Below are 18860 nucleotides of genomic sequence, written 5' to 3'. Positions count from 1 at the left end.
AAAAAAAACAAAATATAAAAAATATGTAGCTGATTATAGCCAAGAATGGAACGAAATAGCCAAGTTTATATAACACAATTACTAGTCTAAGAGATCAAAAAAAAAACCACACACCAACTAGAAAGAGATGCCTATAAAGATATTTTGTGGATAGTCAAGAAACAAATAAACAACGGCACACGTTAATATTAAAAGTTATTATTGTAATGATAATAGAGGTCGAGAGACCATCCATTCAATGTGACCCAAAATCCCCCAATCCCCCAATCTCCCCCCCAATACCAACCAAGAAACAAACAGCCAAAAGCGTAATAAAAATCGTTGAAATTGCAGAACGTTTTAAAAAAAACCCATCGGGTTGAGTTGACTTTTCCATGAATGAGTTCCCGGGTTTTTGGGTGGCAACGTGTATTACACACCCATAGTGGGCTTTAGCTTTAGCTTTGAACCGATAAGCTAGGGCTTATGCAAAACGTCAGCAGGCTTACGGAACAGCAGGTGCGTGCCCGGTGGCGGGCAGTGCATCCGTTCCCGGAATGATCGCCGCGTCCGGAATGCAAATTCCAGCACAGACCGAGTCCGGGACCTGACTTCCCACCGCCCACACGCGGACGGCTTAAATGGATGGCCCTGCTCCGTTGGCCAGTTCAGTATCGAGGGTGTTGTCCAAGGGTGTTGACCACCACCAGCGCCGCGACCCGCCCTATAACGATACACTGGGCATTACCCACAAAAGGACTTCAAGATGCAGCTGTTCGTCATTTGTCTCCTGGCGGCCACCACGGCTGCCTTCACCATGTTTGGGCCACACATTCGCATCGTGCCCGGCCAGAAGCCGAACGAGATCGTGCTCCACTTCCGGAATCCGTGCAACAACAAAACCAGCACCACCACGCTGAAGCCGCCGCCACCACCGTGTCCGGAGCACCCGACCACGCCGGCCTGCCAGCACAGGATCACGAGTCCGGCACCCACCAAGCCCAACTGCCCGCACGCCACGACAACGCCCCACAGCTGTGGTCACGACACGACACCGAAGCCCACCTTCGAAAGCACCTTGGGAACCACTTTCAAGCCTTCACTTGGTCCCACAACTCCGAAACCAACGACTCTGAATCCGACTGACACATCCACTCAGTCATCTACAGAGAAAACAACTCCGAAAACAACCACTTTGAAGCCTACGACTCCGAAGGAAACAACTCAGAAGCCATCTGAGCCAACCACCGAGAAGCAGACTACTCACAAGCCAACTGAGCCAACCACCGAGAAGCAGACTACTCACAAGCCCACTGAGCCTACAACTCCGAAGGTAACAACTCACAAGCCAACCGAGCCTACAACTCACAAGCCCACTGAGCCAACCACCGAGAAGCAGACTACCCACAAGCCAACCGAGCCTACAACTCCGAAGGTAACAACTCACAAGCCCACTGAGCCAACCACCGAGAAGCAGACTACTCACAAGCCCACTGAGCCTACAACTCCGAAGGTAACAACTCACAAGCCAACCGAGCCTACAACTCACAAGCCCACTGAGCCAACCACCGAGAAGCAGACTACCCACAAGCCAACCGAGCCTACAACTCCGAAGGTAACAACTCACAAGCCAACCGAGCCTACAACTCACAAGCCCACTGAGCCAACCACCGAGAAGCAGACTACTCACAAGCCCACTGAGCCAACCACCGAGAAGCAGACTACCCACAAGCCAACCGAGCCTACAACTCCGAAGGTAACAACTCACAAGCCAACCGAGCCTACAACTCACAAGCCCACTGAGCCAACCACCGAGAAGCAGACTACTCACAAGCCCACTGAGCCAACCACCGAGAAGCAGACTACCCACAAGCCAACCGAGCCTACAACTCCGAAGGTAACAACTCACAAGCCAACCGAGCCAACCACCGAGAAGCAGACTACCCACAAGCCAACCGAGCCTACAACTCCGAAGGTAACAACTCACAAGCCAACCGAGCCAACCACCGAGAAGCAGACTACCCACAAGCCAACCGAGCCTACAACCCACAAGCCCACTGAGCCAACCACCGAGAAGCAGACTACTCACAAGCCAACCGAGCCTACAACTCACAAGCCCACTGAGCCAACCACCGAGAAGCAGACTACCCACAAGCCAACCGAGCCTACAACTCCGAAGGTAACAACTCACAAGCCAACCGAGCCTACAACTCACAAGCCCACTGAGCCAACCACCGAGAAGCAGACTACCCACAAGCCAACCGAGCCTACAACTCCGAAGGTAACAACTCACAAGCCAACCGAGCCTACAACCCACAAGCCCACTGAGCCAACCACCGAGAAGCAGACTACTCACAAGCCAACCGAGCCTACAACTCACAAGCCCACTGAGCCAACCACCGAGAAGCAGACTACCCACAAGCCAACCGAGCCTACAACTCACAAGCCCACTGAGCCAACCACCGAGAAGCAGACTACCCACAAGCCAACCGAGCCTACAACTCCGAAGGTAACAACTCACAAGCCAACCGAGCCTACAACCCACAAGCCCACTGAGCCAACCACCGAGAAGCAGACTACTCACAAGCCAACCGAGCCGACTACCCACAAGCCAACCGAGCCTACAACTCACAAGCCCACTGAGCCAACCACCGAGAAGCAGACTACCCACAAGCCAACCGAGCCTACAACTCCGAAGGTAACAACTCACAAGCCAACCGAGCCTACAACTCACAAGCCCACTGAGCCAACCACCGAGAAGCAGACTACCCACAAGCCAACCGAGCCTACAACTCACAAGCCCACTGAGCCAACCACCGAGAAGCAGACTACCTACAAGCCAACCGAGCCTACAACTCCGAAGGTAACAACTCACAAGCCAACCGAGCCTACAACCCACAAGCCCACTGAGCCAACCACCGAGAAGCAGACTACTCACAAGCCAACCGAGCCGACTACCCACAAGCCAACCGAGCCTACAACTCACAAGCCCACTGAGCCAACCACCGAGAAGCAGACTACCCACAAGCCAACCGAGCCTACAACTCCGAAGGTAACAACTCACAAGCCAACCGAGCCTACAACCCACAAGCCCACTGAGCCAACCACCGAGAAGCAGACTACTCACAAGGCCACTGAGCCAACCACCGAGAAGCAGACTACCCACAAGCCAACCGAGCCTACAACTCCGAAGGTAACAACTCACAAGCCAACCGAGCCTACAACTCACAAGCCCACTGAGCCAACCACCGAGAAGCAGACTACTCACAAGCCAACCGAGCCGACTACCCACAAGCCAACCGAGCCTACAACTCACAAGCCCACTGAGCCAACCACCGAGAAGCAGACTACCCACAAGCCAACCGAGCCTACAACTCACAAGCCCACTGAGCCAACCACCGAGAAGCAGACTACTCACAAGCCCACTGAGCCTACAACTCCGAAGGTAACAACTCACAAGCCAACCGAGCCTACAACCCACAAGCCCACTGAGCCAACCACCGAGAAGCAGACTACTCACAAGGCCACTGAGCCAACCACCGAGAAGCAGACTACCCACAAGCCAACCGAGCCTACAACTCACAAGCCCACTGAGCCAACCACCGAGAAGCAGACTACCCATAAGCCAACCGAGCCTACAACTCCGAAGGTAACAACTCACAAGCCAACCGAGCCTACAACCCACAAGCCCACTGAGCCAACCACCGAGAAGCAGACTACTCACAAGGCCACTGAGCCAACCACCGAGAAGCAGACTACCCACAAGCCAACCGAGCCTACAACTCACAAGCCCACTGAGCCAACCACCGAGAAGCAGACTACTCACAAGCCCACTGAGCCTACAACTCCGAAGGTAACAACTCACAAGCCAACCGAGCCTACAACCCACAAGCCCACTGAGCCAACCACCGAGAAGCAGACTACTCACAAGCCCACTGAGCCAACCACCGAGAAGCAGACTACCCACAAGCCAACCGAGCCTACAACTCACAAGCCCACTGAGCCAACCACCGAGAAGCAGACTACCCATAAGCCAACCGAGCCTACAACTCCGAAGGTAACAACTCACAAGCCAACCGAGCCTACAACCCACAAGCCCACTGAGCCAACCACCGAGAAGCAGACTACCCACAAGCCAACCGAGCCTACAACTCCGAAGGTAACAACTCACAAGCCCACTGAGCCAACCACCGAGAAGCAGACTACCCACAAGCCAACCGAGCCTACAACCCACAAGCCAACTGAGCCAACCACCGAGAAGCAGACTACTCACAAGCCAACCGAGCCTACAACCCACAAGCCCACTGAGCCAACCACCGAGAAGCAGACTACCCACAAGCCAACCGAGCCTACAACTCCGAAGGTAACAACTCACAAGCCCACTGAGCCAACCACCGAGAAGCAGACTACCCACAAGCCAACCGAGCCTACAACCCACAAGCCCACTGAGCCAACCACCGAGAAGCAGACTACTCACAAGTCCACTGAGCCAACCACCGAGAAGCAGACTACCCACAAGCCAACCGAGCCTACAACTCCGAAGGTAACAACTCACAAGCCAACCGAGCCTACAACCCACAAGCCCACTGAGCCAACCACCGAGAAGCAGACTACCCACAAGCCAACCGAGCCTACAACCCACAAGCCAACTGAGCCAACCACCGAGAAGCAGACTACTCACAAGCCCACTGAGCCAACCACCGAGAAGCAGACTACCCACAAGCCAACCGAGCCTACAACTCCGAAGGTAACAACTCACAAGCCCACTGAGCCAACCACCGAGAAGCAGACTACCCACAAGCCAACCGAGCCTACAACCCACAAGCCAACTGAGCCAACCACCGAGAAGCAGACTACTCACAAGCCAACCGAGCCTACAACCCACAAGCCCACTGAGCCAACCACCGAGAAGCAGACTACCCACAAGCCAACCGAGCCTACAACTCCGAAGGTAACAACTCACAAGCCCACTGAGCCAACCACCGAGAAGCAGACTACCCACAAGCCAACCGAGCCTACAACCCACAAGCCCACTGAGCCAACCACCGAGAAGCAGACTACTCACAAGTCCACTGAGCCAACCACCGAGAAGCAGACTACCCACAAGCCAACCGAGCCTACAACTCCGAAGGTAACAACTCACAAGCCAACCGAGCCTACAACCCACAAGCCCACTGAGCCAACCACCGAGAAGCAGACTACCCACAAGCCAACCGAGCCTACAACCCACAAGCCAACTGCGCCAACCACCGAGAAGCAGACTACTCACAAGCCCACTGAGCCAACCACCGAGAAGCAGACTACCCACAAGCCAACCGAGCCTACAACTCCGAAGGTAACAACTCACAAGCCAACCGAGCCTACAACCCACAAGCCCACTGAGCCAACCACCGAGAAGCAGACTACTCACAAGCCAACCGAGCCTACAACCCACAAGCCCACTGAGCCAACCACCGAGAAGCAGACTACCCACAAGCCAACCGAGCCTACAACTCCGAAGGTAACAACTCACAAGCCAACCGAGCCTACAACTCACAAGCCCACTGAGCCAACCACCGAGAAGCAGACTACTCACAAGCCCACTGAGCCTACAACTCACAAGCCCACTGAGCCAACCACGGAGAAGCAGACTACCCACAAGCCAACCGAGCCTACAACTCCGAAGGTAACAACTCACAATCCTACTGAGCCAACCACCGAGAAGCAGACTACTCACAAGCCAACCGAGCCTACAACTCCGAAGGTAACGACTCACAAGCCAACCGAGCCTACAACCCACAAGCCCACTGAGCCAACCACCGAGAAGCAGACTACTCACAAGCCCACTGAGCCAACCACCGAGAAGCAGACTACCCACAAGCCAACCGAGCCTACAACTCCGAAGGTAACAACTCACAAGCCAACCGAGCCTACAACCCACAAGCCCACTGAGCCAACCACCGAGAAGCAGACTACTCACAAGCCAACCGAGCCTACAACTCACAAGCCCACTGAGCCAACCACGGAGAAGCAGACTACCCACAAGCCAACCGAGCCTACAACTCCGAAGGTAACAACTCACAATCCTACTGAGCCAACCACCGAGAAGCAGACTACTCACAAGCCAACCGAGCCTACAACTCACAAGCCCACTGAGCCAACCACCGAGAAGCAGACTACCCACAAGCCAACCGAGCCTACAACTCCGAAGGTAACAACTCACAAGCCAACCGAGCCTACAACTCACAAGCCCACTGAGCCAACCACCGAGAAGCAGACTACTCACAAGCCAACCGAGCCTACAACTCACAAGCCCACTGAGCCAACCACGGAGAAGCAGACTACCCACAAGCCAACCGAGCCTACAACTCCGAAGGTAACAACTCACAATCCTACTGAGCCAACCACCGAGAAGCAGACTACTCACAAGCCAACCGAGCCTACAACTCACAAGCCCACTGAGCCAACCACCGAGAAGCAGACTACCCACAAGCCAACCGAGCCTACAACTCCGAAGGTAACAACTCACAATCCTACTGAGCCAACCACCGAGAAGCAGACTACTCACAAGCCAACCGAGCCTACAACTCACAAGCCCACTGAGCCAACCACCGAGAAGCAGACTACCCACAAGCCAACCGAGCCTACAACCCACAAGCCCACTGAGCCAACCACCGAGAAGCAGACTACCCACAAGCCAACCGAGCCTACAACCCACAAGCCCACTGAGCCAACCACCGAGAAGCAGATTACTCACAAGCCCACTGAGCCAACCACCGAGAAGCAGACTACCCACAAGCCAACCGAGCCTACAACTCCGAAGGTAACAACTCACAAGCCAACCGAGCCTACAACCCACAAGCCCACTGAGCCAACCACCGAGAAGCAGACTACTCACAAGCCCACTGAGCCTACAACTCCGAAGGTAACAACTCACAAGCCAACCGAGCCTACAACCCACAAGCCCACTGAGCCAACCACCGAGAAGCAGACTACTCACAAGCCCACTGAGCCAACCACCGAGAAGCAGACTACCCACAAGCCAACCGAGCCTACAACCCACAAGCCAACTGAGCCAACCACCGAGAAGCAGACTACTCACAAGCCAACCGAGCCTACAACCCACAAGCCCACTGAGCCAACCACCGAGAAGCAGACTACCCACAAGCCAACCGAGCCTACAACTCCGAAGGTAACAACTCACAAGCCAACCGAGCCTACTACCCACAAGCCTACTGAGCCAACCACCGAGAAGCAGACTACTCACAAGCCCACTGAGCCAACCACCGAGAAGCAGACTACCCACAAGCCAACCGAGCCTACAACTCCGAAGGTAACAACTCACAAGCCAACCGAGCCTACAACCCACAAGCCCACTGAGCCAACCACCGAGAAGCAGACTACTCACAAGCCAACCGAGCCTACAACTCACAAGCCCACTGAGCCAACCACCGAGAAGCAGACTACCCACAAGCCAACCGAGCCTACAACTCCGAAGGTAACAACTCACAAGCCAACCGAGCCTACAACTCACAAGCCCACTGAGCCAACCACCGAGAAGCAGACTACTCACAAGCCAACCGAGCCTACAACTCACAAGCCCACTGAGCCAACCACCGAGAAGCAGACTACTCACAAGCCAACCGAGCCTACAACTCACAAGCCCACTGAGCCAACCACGGAGAAGCAGACTACCCACAAGCCAACCGAGCCTACAACTCCGAAGGTAACAACTCACAATCCTACTGAGCCAACCACCGAGAAGCAGACTACTCACAAGCCAACCGAGCCTACAACTCACAAGCCCACTGAGCCAACCACCGAGAAGCAGACTACCCACAAGCCAACCGAGCCTACAACTCCGAAGGTAACAACTCACAATCCTACTGAGCCAACCACCGAGAAGCAGACTACTCACAAGCCAACCGAGCCTACAACTCACAAGCCCACTGAGCCAACCACCGAGAAGCAGACTACCCACAAGCCAACCGAGCCTACAACCCACAAGCCCACTGAGCCAACCACCGAGAAGCAGACTACCCACAAGCCAACCGAGCCTACAACCCACAAGCCCACTGAGCCAACCACCGAGAAGCAGATTACTCACAAGCCCACTGAGCCAACCACCGAGAAGCAGACTACCCACAAGCCAACCGAGCCTACAACTCCGAAGGTAACAACTCACAAGCCAACCGAGCCTACAACCCACAAGCCCACTGAGCCAACCACCGAGAAGCAGACTACTCACAAGCCCACTGAGCCTACAACTCCGAAGGTAACAACTCACAAGCCAACCGAGCCTACAACCCACAAGCCCACTGAGCCAACCACCGAGAAGCAGACTACTCACAAGCCCACTGAGCCAACCACCGAGAAGCAGACTACCCACAAGCCAACCGAGCCTACAACCCACAAGCCAACTGAGCCAACCACCGAGAAGCAGACTACTCACAAGCCAACCGAGCCTACAACCCACAAGCCCACTGAGCCAACCACCGAGAAGCAGACTACCCACAAGCCAACCGAGCCTACAACTCCGAAGGTAACAACTCACAAGCCAACCGAGCCTACTACCCACAAGCCTACTGAGCCAACCACCGAGAAGCAGACTACTCACAAGCCCACTGAGCCAACCACCGAGAAGCAGACTACCCACAAGCCAACCGAGCCTACAACTCCGAAGGTAACAACTCACAAGCCAACCGAGCCTACAACCCACAAGCCCACTGAGCCAACCACCGAGAAGCAGACTACTCACAAGCCAACCGAGCCTACAACTCACAAGCCCACTGAGCCAACCACCGAGAAGCAGACTACCCACAAGCCAACCGAGCCTACAACTCCGAAGGTAACAACTCACAAGCCAACCGAGCCTACAACTCACAAGCCCACTGAGCCAACCACCGAGAAGCAGACTACTCACAAGCCAACCGAGCCTACAACTCACAAGCCCACTGAGCCAACCACGGAGAAGCAGACTACCCACAAGCCAACCGAGCCTACAACTCCGAAGGTAACAACTCACAATCCTACTGAGCCAACCACCGAGAAGCAGACTACTCACAAGCCAACCGAGCCTACAACCCACAAGCCCACTGAGCCAACCACCGAGAAGCAGACTACCCACAAGCCAACCGAGCCTACAACTCCGAAGGTAACAACTCACAATCCTACTGAGCCAACCACCGAGAAGCAGACTACTCACAAGCCAACCGAGCCTACAACTCACAAGCCCACTGAGCCAACCACCGAGAAGCAGACTACCCACAAGCCAACCGAGCCTACAACCCACAAGCCCACTGAGCCAACCACCGAGAAGCAGACTACCCACAAGCCAACCGAGCCTACAACCCACAAGCCCACTGAGCCAACCACCGAGAAGCAGATTACTCACAAGCCCACTGAGCCAACCACCGAGAAGCAGACTACCCACAAGCCAACCGAGCCTACAACTCCGAAGGTAACAACTCACAAGCCAACCGAGCCTACAACCCACAAGCCCACTGAGCCAACCACCGAGAAGCAGACTACTCACAAGCCCACTGAGCCTACAACTCCGAAGGTAACAACTCACAAGCCAACCGAGCCTACAACCCACAAGCCCACTGAGCCAACCACCGAGAAGCAGACTACTCACAAGCCCACTGAGCCAACCACCGAGAAGCAGACTACCCACAAGCCAACCGAGCCTACAACCCACAAGCCAACTGAGCCAACCACCGAGAAGCAGACTACTCACAAGCCAACCGAGCCTACAACCCACAAGCCCACTGAGCCAACCACCGAGAAGCAGACTACCCACAAGCCAACCGAGCCTACAACTCCGAAGGTAACAACTCACAAGCCAACCGAGCCTACTACCCACAAGCCTACTGAGCCAACCACCGAGAAGCAGACTACTCACAAGCCCACTGAGCCAACCACCGAGAAGCAGACTACCCACAAGCCAACCGAGCCTACAACTCCGAAGGTAACAACTCACAAGCCAACCGAGCCTACAACCCACAAGCCCACTGAGCCAACCACCGAGAAGCAGACTACTCACAAGCCAACCGAGCCTACAACTCACAAGCCCACTGAGCCAACCACCGAGAAGCAGACTACCCACAAGCCAACCGAGCCTACAACTCCGAAGGTAACAACTCACAAGCCAACCGAGCCTACAACTCACAAGCCCACTGAGCCAACCACCGAGAAGCAGACTACTCACAAGCCAACCGAGCCTACAACTCACAAGCCCACTGAGCCAACCACCGAGAAGCAGACTACTCACAAGCCAACCGAGCCTACAACTCACAAGCCCACTGAGCCAACCACCGAGAAGCAGACTACCCACAAGCCAACCGAGCCTACAACTCCGAAGGTAACAACTCACAAGCCAACCGAGCCTACAACTCACAAGCCCACTGAGCCAACCACCGAGAAGCAGACTACTCACAAGCCAACCGAGCCTACAACTCACAAGCCCACTGAGCCAACCACCGAGAAGCAGACTACTCACAAGCCCACTGAGCCTACAACTCCGAAGGTAACAACTCACAAGCCAACCGAGCCTACAACCCACAAGCCCACTGAGCCAACCACCGAGAAGCAGACTACTCACAAGCCAACCGAGCCTACAACTCACAAGCCCACTGAGCCAACCACCGAGAAGCAGACTACCCACAAGCCAACCGAGCCTACAACTCACAAGGTAACAACTCACAAGCCAACCGAGCCTACAACCCACAAGCCCACTGAGCCAACCACCGAGAAGCAGACTACTCACAAGCCAACCGAGCCTACAAATCACAAGCCCACTGAGCCAACCACCGAGAAGCAGACTACTCACAAGCCAACCGAGCCTACAACTCACAAGCCCACTGAGCCAACCACCGAGAAGCAGACTACCCACAAGCCAGCCGAGCCTACAACTCCGAAGGTAACAACTCACAAGCCCACTGAGCCAACCACCGAGAAGCAGACTACCCAAAAGCCAACCGAGCCTACAACTCCGAAGGTAACAACTCACAAGCCAACCGAGCCTACAACTCACAAGCCCACTGAGCCAACCACCGAGAAGCAGACTACCCACAAGCCAACCGAGCCTACAACTCGGAAGATAACAACTCACAAGCCCACTGAGCCAACCACCGAGAAGCAGACTACTCACAAGCCAACCGAGCCTACAACTCCGAAGGTAACAACTCACAAGCCCACTGAGCCAACCACCGAGAAGCAGACTACCCACAAGCCAACCGAGCCTACAACTCCGAAGGTAACAACTCACAAGCCCACTGAGCCAACCACCGAGAAGCAGACTACCCACAAGCCAACCGAGCCTACAACTCCGAAGGTAACAACTCACAAGCCAACCGAGCCTACAACTCACAAGCCCACTGAGCCAACCACCGAGAAGCAGACTACCCACAAGCCAACCGAGCCTACAACTCGGAAGGTAACAACTCACAAGCCCACTGAGCCAACCACCGAGAAGCAGACTACTCACAAGCCAACCGAGCCTACAACCCACAAGCCCACTGAGCCAACCACCGAGAAGCAGACTTCTCACAAGCCCACTGAGCCAACCACCGAGAAGCAGACTACCCACAAGCCAACCGAGCCTACAACTCCGAAGGTAACAACTCACAAGCCCACTGAGCCAACCACCGAGAAGCAGACTACCCACAAGCCAACCGAGCCTACAACTCCGAAGGTAACAACTCACAAGCCAACCGAGCCTACAACTCACAAGCCCACTGAGCCAACCACCGAGAAGCAGACTACCCACAAGCCAACCGAGCCTACAACTCGGAAGATAACAACTCACAAGCCCACTGAGCCAACCACCGAGAAGCAGACTACTCACAAGCCAACCGAGCCTACAACTCCGAAGGTAACAACTCACAAGCCCACTGAGCCAACCACCGAGAAGCAGACTACCCACAAGCCAACCGAGCCTACAACTCCGAAGGTAACAACTCACAAGCCTACTGAGCCAACCACCGAGAAGCAGACTACTCACAAGCCAACCGAGCCTACAACCCACAAGCCCACTGAGCCAACCACCGAGAAGCAGACTACCCACAAGCCAACCGAGCCTACAACTCCGAAGGTAACAACTCACAAGCCCACTGAGCCAACCACCGAGAAGCAGACTACTCACAAGCCAACCGAGCCTACAACTCACAAGCCCACTGAGCCAACCACCGAGAAGCAGACTACCCACAAGCCAACCGAGCCTACAACCCACAAGCCCACTGAGCCAACCACCGAGAAGCAGACTACCCACAAGCCAACCGAGCCTACAACCCACAAGCCCACTGAGCCAACCACCGAGAAGCAGACTTCTCACAAGCCCACTGAGCCAACCACCGAGAAGCAGACTACCCACAAGCCAACCGAGCCTACAACTCCGAAGGTAACAACTCACAAGCCAACCGAGCCTACAACTCACAAGCCCACTGAGCCAACCACCGAGAAGCAGACTACCCACAAGCCAACCGAGCCTACAACTCGGAAGATAACAACTCACAAGCCCACTGAGCCAACCACCGAGAAGCAGACTACTCACAAGCCAACCGAGCCTACAACTCCGAAGGTAACAACTCACAAGCCCACTGAGCCAACCACCGAGAAGCAGACTACTCACAAGCCCACTGAGCCAACCACCGAGAAGCAGACTACCCACAAGCCAACCGAGCCTACAACCCACAAGCCCACTGAGCCAACCACCGAGAAGCAGACTACCCACAAGCCAACCGAGCCTACAACCCACAAGCCCACTGAGCCAACCACCGAGAAGCAGACTTCTCACAAGCCCACTGAGCCAACCACCGAGAAGCAGACTACCCACAAGCCAACCGAGCCTACAACTCCGAAGGTAACAACTCACAAGCCAACCGAGCCTACAACTCACAAGCCCACTGAGCCAACCACCGAGAAGCAGACTACCCACAAGCCAACCGAGCCTACAACTCGGAAGATAACAACTCACAAGCCCACTGAGCCAACCACCGAGAAGCAGACTACTCACAAGCCAACCGAGCCTACAACTCCGAAGGTAACAACTCACAAGCCCACTGAGCCAACCACCGAGAAGCAGACTACTCACAAGCCAACCGAGCCTACAACTCCGAAGGTAACAACTCACAAGCCCACTGAGCCAACCACCGAGACGCAGACTACCCACAAGCCAACCGAGCCTACAACTCCGAAGGTAACAACTCACAAGCCTACTGAGCCAACCACCGAGAAGCAGACTACTCACAAGCCAACCGAGCCTACAACCCACAAGCCCACTGAGCCAACCACTGAGAAGCAGACTACCCACAAGCCAACCGAGCCTACAACTCCGAAGGTAACAACTCACAAGCCCACTGAGCCAACCACCGAGAAGCAGACTACTCACAAGCCCACTGAGCCAACCACCGAGAAGCAGACTACCCACAAGCCAACCGAGCCAACCACCGAGAAGCAGACTACCCACAAGCCAACCGAGCCTACAACCCACAAGCCCACTGAGCCAACCACCGAGAAGCAGACTTCTCACAAGCCCACTGAGCCAACCACCGAGAAGCAGACTACCCACAAGCCAACCGAGCCTACAACTCCGAAGGTAACAACTCACAAGCCCACTGAGCCAACCACCGAGAAGCAGACTACTCACAAGCCCACTGAGCCAACCACCGAGAAGCAGACTACCCACAAGCCAACCGAGCCTACAACCCACAAGCCCACTGAGCCAACCACCGAGAAGCAGACTACCCACAAGCCAACCGAGCCTACAACCCACAAGCCCACTGAGCCAACCACCGAGAAGCAGACTTCTCACAAGCCCACTGAGCCAACCACCGAGAAGCAGACTACCCACAAGCCAACCGAGCCTACAACTCCGAAGGTAACAACTCACAAGCCAACCGAGCCTACAACTCACAAGCCCACTGAGCCAACCACCGAGAAGCAGACTACCCACAAGCCAACCGAGCCTACAACTCGGAAGATAACAACTCACAAGCCCACTGAGCCAACCACCGAGAAGCAGACTACTCACAAGCCAACCGAGCCTACAACTCCGAAGGTAACAACTCACAAGCCCACTGAGCCAACCACCGAGAAGCAGACTACTCACAAGCCAACCGAGCCTACAACTCCGAAGGTAACAACTCACAAGCCCACTGAGCCAACCACCGAGACGCAGACTACCCACAAGCCAACCGAGCCTACAACTCCGAAGGTAACAACTCACAAGCCTACTGAGCCAACCACCGAGAAGCAGACTACTCACAAGCCAACCGAGCCTACAACCCACAAGCCCACTGAGCCAACCACTGAGAAGCAGACTACCCACAAGCCAACCGAGCCTACAACTCCGAAGGTAACAACTCACAAGCCCACTGAGCCAACCACCGAGAAGACCACCCACAAGACAACTGAAGAGACAACAGAGGCAGTCACTACCACCGCTTCCCTGCCGCCCTTCAACATTTTCGATGTGATAACCCCAACGACGACCGATTCTGATTACGTTTAGGAAGGCTTAGGCGAGCGAGAAGACACTACGAATAGAACTAAGCTTTTATTTAATGAGTTTAACCAATCTATATCTATGTATATTTTTAACAACAACCACAGCTGTAAAGATGCACCTTTTGAACAACAACGATGGCTAATGTACTTTTTAAATTTTGAATTTTCTTAAATGGTAACAAAAAAAAAGGGAATCTTGTAAATTATTATAAGGGAGTATCCTAGTATTATATTACAATTTAAAGGGTATCCACCTTCTATAAGGGAATGTTGTTGTCTAAGGCGTTGCCATCCTCGGCACTTTCCTCACTCTCGTTGTCGTTGGAGGCGTCCCGCCAATCGCAGAGTCCTGGGAACTTCTCACTGACCCGGTGCTGATCGCATTTGGACCCCGCCGGACCCGTTCGGTAAATGGGTTCGTTGAAGATGTTGTTGAAGTCGTAGTTGCAGGTCAGCATGAATTGGTAGCGATTAGTCTTCGCCTCCAAAAAACGAACTCCGGCACAACCGACGCGCTGAACTCGATCGGAAACCAAAAGGGTAAAGTGTCCGATCTTTTTTCTGAAAGGAAACATTACCTTATATAGTAAAAAAAAGGAAATCCCCGCCATTTTCTAACTTACCCCTGAGGATGTGGATGATAGCTATCGATGTAGGTCTGATTGGCGTCCTGATACTCTCGGAACCAGTTGATCACAAAGGACTTCATCCGCCTGGAGTGTGACTTGAACTCGCGTCCGATCCAGAAGTAACCGATGTTCTGACCACTGAAAGGGAACCGGGGCGTGTTGCGGCACTTGTCGTGGGCGAACTGGCAGCGTCGGGCATGGAGGGCGGCCATCCGTTCCAGTTCCGTGTCCCAGCGAAGGAGCGGCATCCGCGCAGCACTCAGGTAGCCGTCCAGGTCACCCAGGGCGATCTTGGAGCGGGCCAAATTGTGCATATCGAGGAGCAGTTGACGCCTTCGTTCGCTCATCTCCAGGAGCTTGGGTTCCGGACCACAGGCTGGCGCAAAGCTTCCATTATTGCCACAAGCTATGTGCGGCACTTGCACCACATGCGTTCCATTATACAACTCACAGAGGGAGGCAGCACAGTAGCCACCATTCCCAGGAGAACTTGGAAAGGGACTCCCATTGGGAATGGATTTTTTGGATTGTGGAAAAGCCGACGATCTGTCCACCTGAAGCACGATAACCAGGAGCACTGCAACGATGCTGCACTTGCTCCGCGATCTCAACAAACTCGGCATCTCGACGGTCAACGCGCTACTGATCTGGGATCGTTCTCCACTTTGGGTTTATGAATGAAGGAGCCATTCGACCCGACTGGCTAGCTGCTTTTCCCCCAAGCTTCGGGTAGGTTTTTAGCCAAGATCGTTGGTCTATAACTGGTTCTAATCAGAAAGAAATTAGCCACACTGTTGAAAAATCTTGCCCATAAAAAATGAACATAAATCATTACACAATATTGGAATAGGTATTACAGGAAAGTAACACCTTTTGAGATTACACTGCTATTTTAAGATGAGTTTTAATTAGTTTATGTTTTTTTTAGGAAGTTTTTTTGCTTTAAATCTGTAGAACTAAGTTGTATATCTTCTTATGCAAAGCTTATGAAAATTTTTAAATAAAAATTTCAATTTTTTAAATTTAAAGAAACGTTTGGAATATTAGTTTTAGAAACTTTATAAAGAACAATAAGATACCTTTTAAGGTTAAGGTATAAGGCCCCATATATCAGTCTTATAAATTATAATCTTATTATAATCCCTATTAAGTTAAAAATATTAACTAAATATAAACCTTAAATATATCATTTAAACTTCAAAAGTTCAATGCTCTCTTTTAAAAGTCCATCAAATTATAAATTCAAAATCATCATCAAGAGAAGAACCCATTGCTTATTCAATAAATTTCAATAATCACAAAGGCTTATGCTTTAAATGTAAAGAAGCAAGAAAAATAATTAAAAAAACAAAATATATATACATATTTTATTTAATTTTTTAACAATCTAATAATTAGCTTCCGGAATTGCATTTCACGAGACTGCAATTGGTAATAGATTGGCCTAAAGCCTACTATATATCCAAAGCCATCGGATTGGCGGGAAATGAACCGGTTTGGCGTCGGGCTCATCGTTTGGATTAGTTTATGGGCCTGGGCTTGGGCCCGGCGTAAATATAGTAATAAGTATAATCACTTGCCGCCGGCAAAAGTGTGGGAAAAATGAACGCTTCAAGGCAATTGGCAAGACGGGGAATTATTTACTTTTCCGTCAAGCTTTACAGAACTAAACCAGCCAAACGAATGCCGTTAAAACTTAAAAAAAAACTAAAATCAACAAAAAAGCACAATGTCGTAAACCCCAAAAAAGAAAAAAACCAAATAAAAATAAATATCAAAATTAAAGAAACGTAGACAGAAACGTGCCTCACACCCAATCGAAGTTAATTAAAATAACAATGCTCCGACAGCTATAGCTTCACACTAAAAGCACTAACAACAAAAAAAGTGCCAAATATGCAAAAATTTATAAAAAAAATGAAAGAATCAAAAACCAATGATTATGACTTTGACCGTTGTGACGTCGTAATATCATTCCCAAAATAGACATCGATCTTTGGAGACTGGGTCAGTTTTTATTTCTATTCTTTTGTGATTTATATTTTTAGACAATAGTAGCTTGTAGAACTAAAGTTAACTATTTTCTTTTTTTTTTATAAAAATTAGGGTATTGAAATAAGGTTCTATTTTATTTTTAAGTTTGAATTTTATCAAATACGTGCCTTATAGTAGGTCGTTAAAAATGTTTCTAGTGAAATTATTGTTCTTGGGAATTTTTTTTGTAGGGTATCTGGAATTTCGGCCCATGAATCTTCAAAAAAGTTATAATTTGGCTTCTTGTTTTATTGGCCAATTGCTTCTTGGTTGCCGGTTGTTTGGTTTTATTGGCTACCATCACATCATTATTATTTCTTTAAAAATTCCAGCTCATTCGATGCGATCATTCATGATGGAACAACTCCAGAAATAAGAGACAATTTTTTTAAGAAAACCTTAAAAAAAAATGTATTTAGTAATAAGGTATAGTCATTGGCTTTTCTGCTCTAAGAACTCTATTTCCCCTATAGATTTCCCATTGATCATTGGCACTTCCAGCTAGTTAGTTGGTTAGTAATACCTGAATAGGAATTGGGAATTTATTTGAATTGCAGTGACGCAGTTGAATTATTCTCGCATCTAATTAGAGAAATATTATTATGATTATGAATGATTTGTGAGCGGCAATCGTGCCTCTACTAGTTTCTGCCTCAAAAGTCACATACAAATTCAAATTATGGCCGACACAACCTGTACTCGAACGAGTATTTCGTAGCCATGTCCGATGCCGATGCTGTTGTAATTAAAGATCTCAGTTCTGGCCAAAGTCAAAGTTAAAGCCAAAGTTTTTTTTTTGTTTTTTTTTTTTTTTGAGTCAAAGTTTGCGTGAGGATCGTCGTATCTAAGTAGCATACTCGTCGCTCTGGCTCTATAATTTGCATAGAAAATGATTAATCACTCGTCGATTAATTGCCAGCAACTTGCAGTTGTTAAATGTTAAATGAAAACAATAAATTTCAGCAGCCACTAAACATAAATTACTCTGACGAAAAAAAGCAGAGAAAAAATAAACATTTGGGAGCCACGGGTAACCCCACGAATCGTTATGATTGGCAACATAATTACCATAGATGTCTGTCCCGATGCACTTCCTCATTCTATAATTACACCAATTGCGGTAAAATTATCACGATAAGCGTGACTCCACCAGAGACCCCCAGGGTCTCGATATTCGAAAGATCTGTGATAGCATTAAAAGGTAGAGGCTTAAAAAAAATATATACATATAGATATAGCCATCGCAGTGGGCCCTATAGGGGAAAACCGCATTTTCAAGGGATCCCATCAGGAAAAATGGACAGAAAATCTAAAAAATATTTCGTCTCAGGATTTTGATGCAGAATGGTGTAGAATCGATCCAATCGTTTAAGGTACTCCGCTTGAGAATCAGATGGGAATTAGGGAAGATATAGCCATCACTGTGGGCCCAATAGGGGGAAACCCCGTTTTCAAGGGATCCCATCAGGAAAAATGGACAAAAAATCAAAAAAATATTTCGTCTCAGGATTTTGATGCAGAAAGTTGGAGAATCGATCTAGAAATCGTTTAAGGTGATCCGCTTGAGAATCGGGCCTTATGGAGGATGGGGTTTTTTCAAGGGATCCCATCAGGAAAAATGGACAAAAAATCAAAAAAATATTTCGTCTCAGGATTTGTATACAGAATGGTGGAGAATCGATCCAGAAATTGTATAAGGTACTCCTCTTGGGAATCGGATAAGAATTGGGG

At 51.1% G+C, this 18860-nt stretch overlaps 2 protein-coding genes across 2 annotated transcripts; one reads left to right on the top strand and one right to left on the bottom strand.

Moving 5' to 3' along the window:
* Nucleotides 1–745: 745 nt before the first annotated feature.
* Muc12Ea (Mucin 12Ea) lies at nt 746–14622 on the top strand. Its single transcript, XM_070276524.1, has 31 exons — nt 746–1492; nt 1619–1954; nt 2081–2260; nt 2411–2677; nt 2765–3031; nt 3197–3424; nt 3551–3628; nt 3755–3820; nt 4067–4522; nt 4610–4726; nt 4853–5314; nt 5402–5479; nt 5567–6028; nt 6092–6169; nt 6257–6334; nt 6398–6475; nt 6602–6883; nt 7073–7291; nt 7379–7456; nt 7544–7825; nt 8015–8641; nt 8729–8971; nt 9035–9112; nt 9239–9520; nt 9710–9928; nt 10016–10093; nt 10181–10321; nt 10409–10486; nt 10574–10651; nt 10802–14173; nt 14237–14622. Exons 1-31 carry the CDS (start codon nt 746–748, stop codon nt 14468–14470), a joined length of 10269 nt encoding a protein of 3422 aa, XP_070132625.1. The 3' UTR covers nt 14471–14622.
* Nucleotides 14503–15767, bottom strand: LOC108128476 (antigen 5 like allergen Cul n 1). The gene is made up of 2 exons (XM_017246089.3): nt 15090–15767; nt 14503–15027 (listed from the first exon to the last, which is right to left on the bottom strand). Exons 1-2 carry the CDS (start codon nt 15716–15718, stop codon nt 14724–14726), a joined length of 933 nt encoding a protein of 310 aa, XP_017101578.2. The 5' UTR covers nt 15719–15767; the 3' UTR covers nt 14503–14723.
* Between the last annotated feature and the right edge of the window lie 3093 nt (nt 15768–18860).

Source organism: Drosophila bipectinata, chromosome XR, assembly GCF_030179905.1.
Source record: "Drosophila bipectinata strain 14024-0381.07 chromosome XR, DbipHiC1v2, whole genome shotgun sequence".
In the NCBI taxonomy this organism is placed as follows: Eukaryota; Metazoa; Arthropoda; class Insecta; order Diptera; family Drosophilidae; genus Drosophila; species Drosophila bipectinata.
This window is presented reverse-complemented; position numbering and strand designations above follow the sequence as displayed.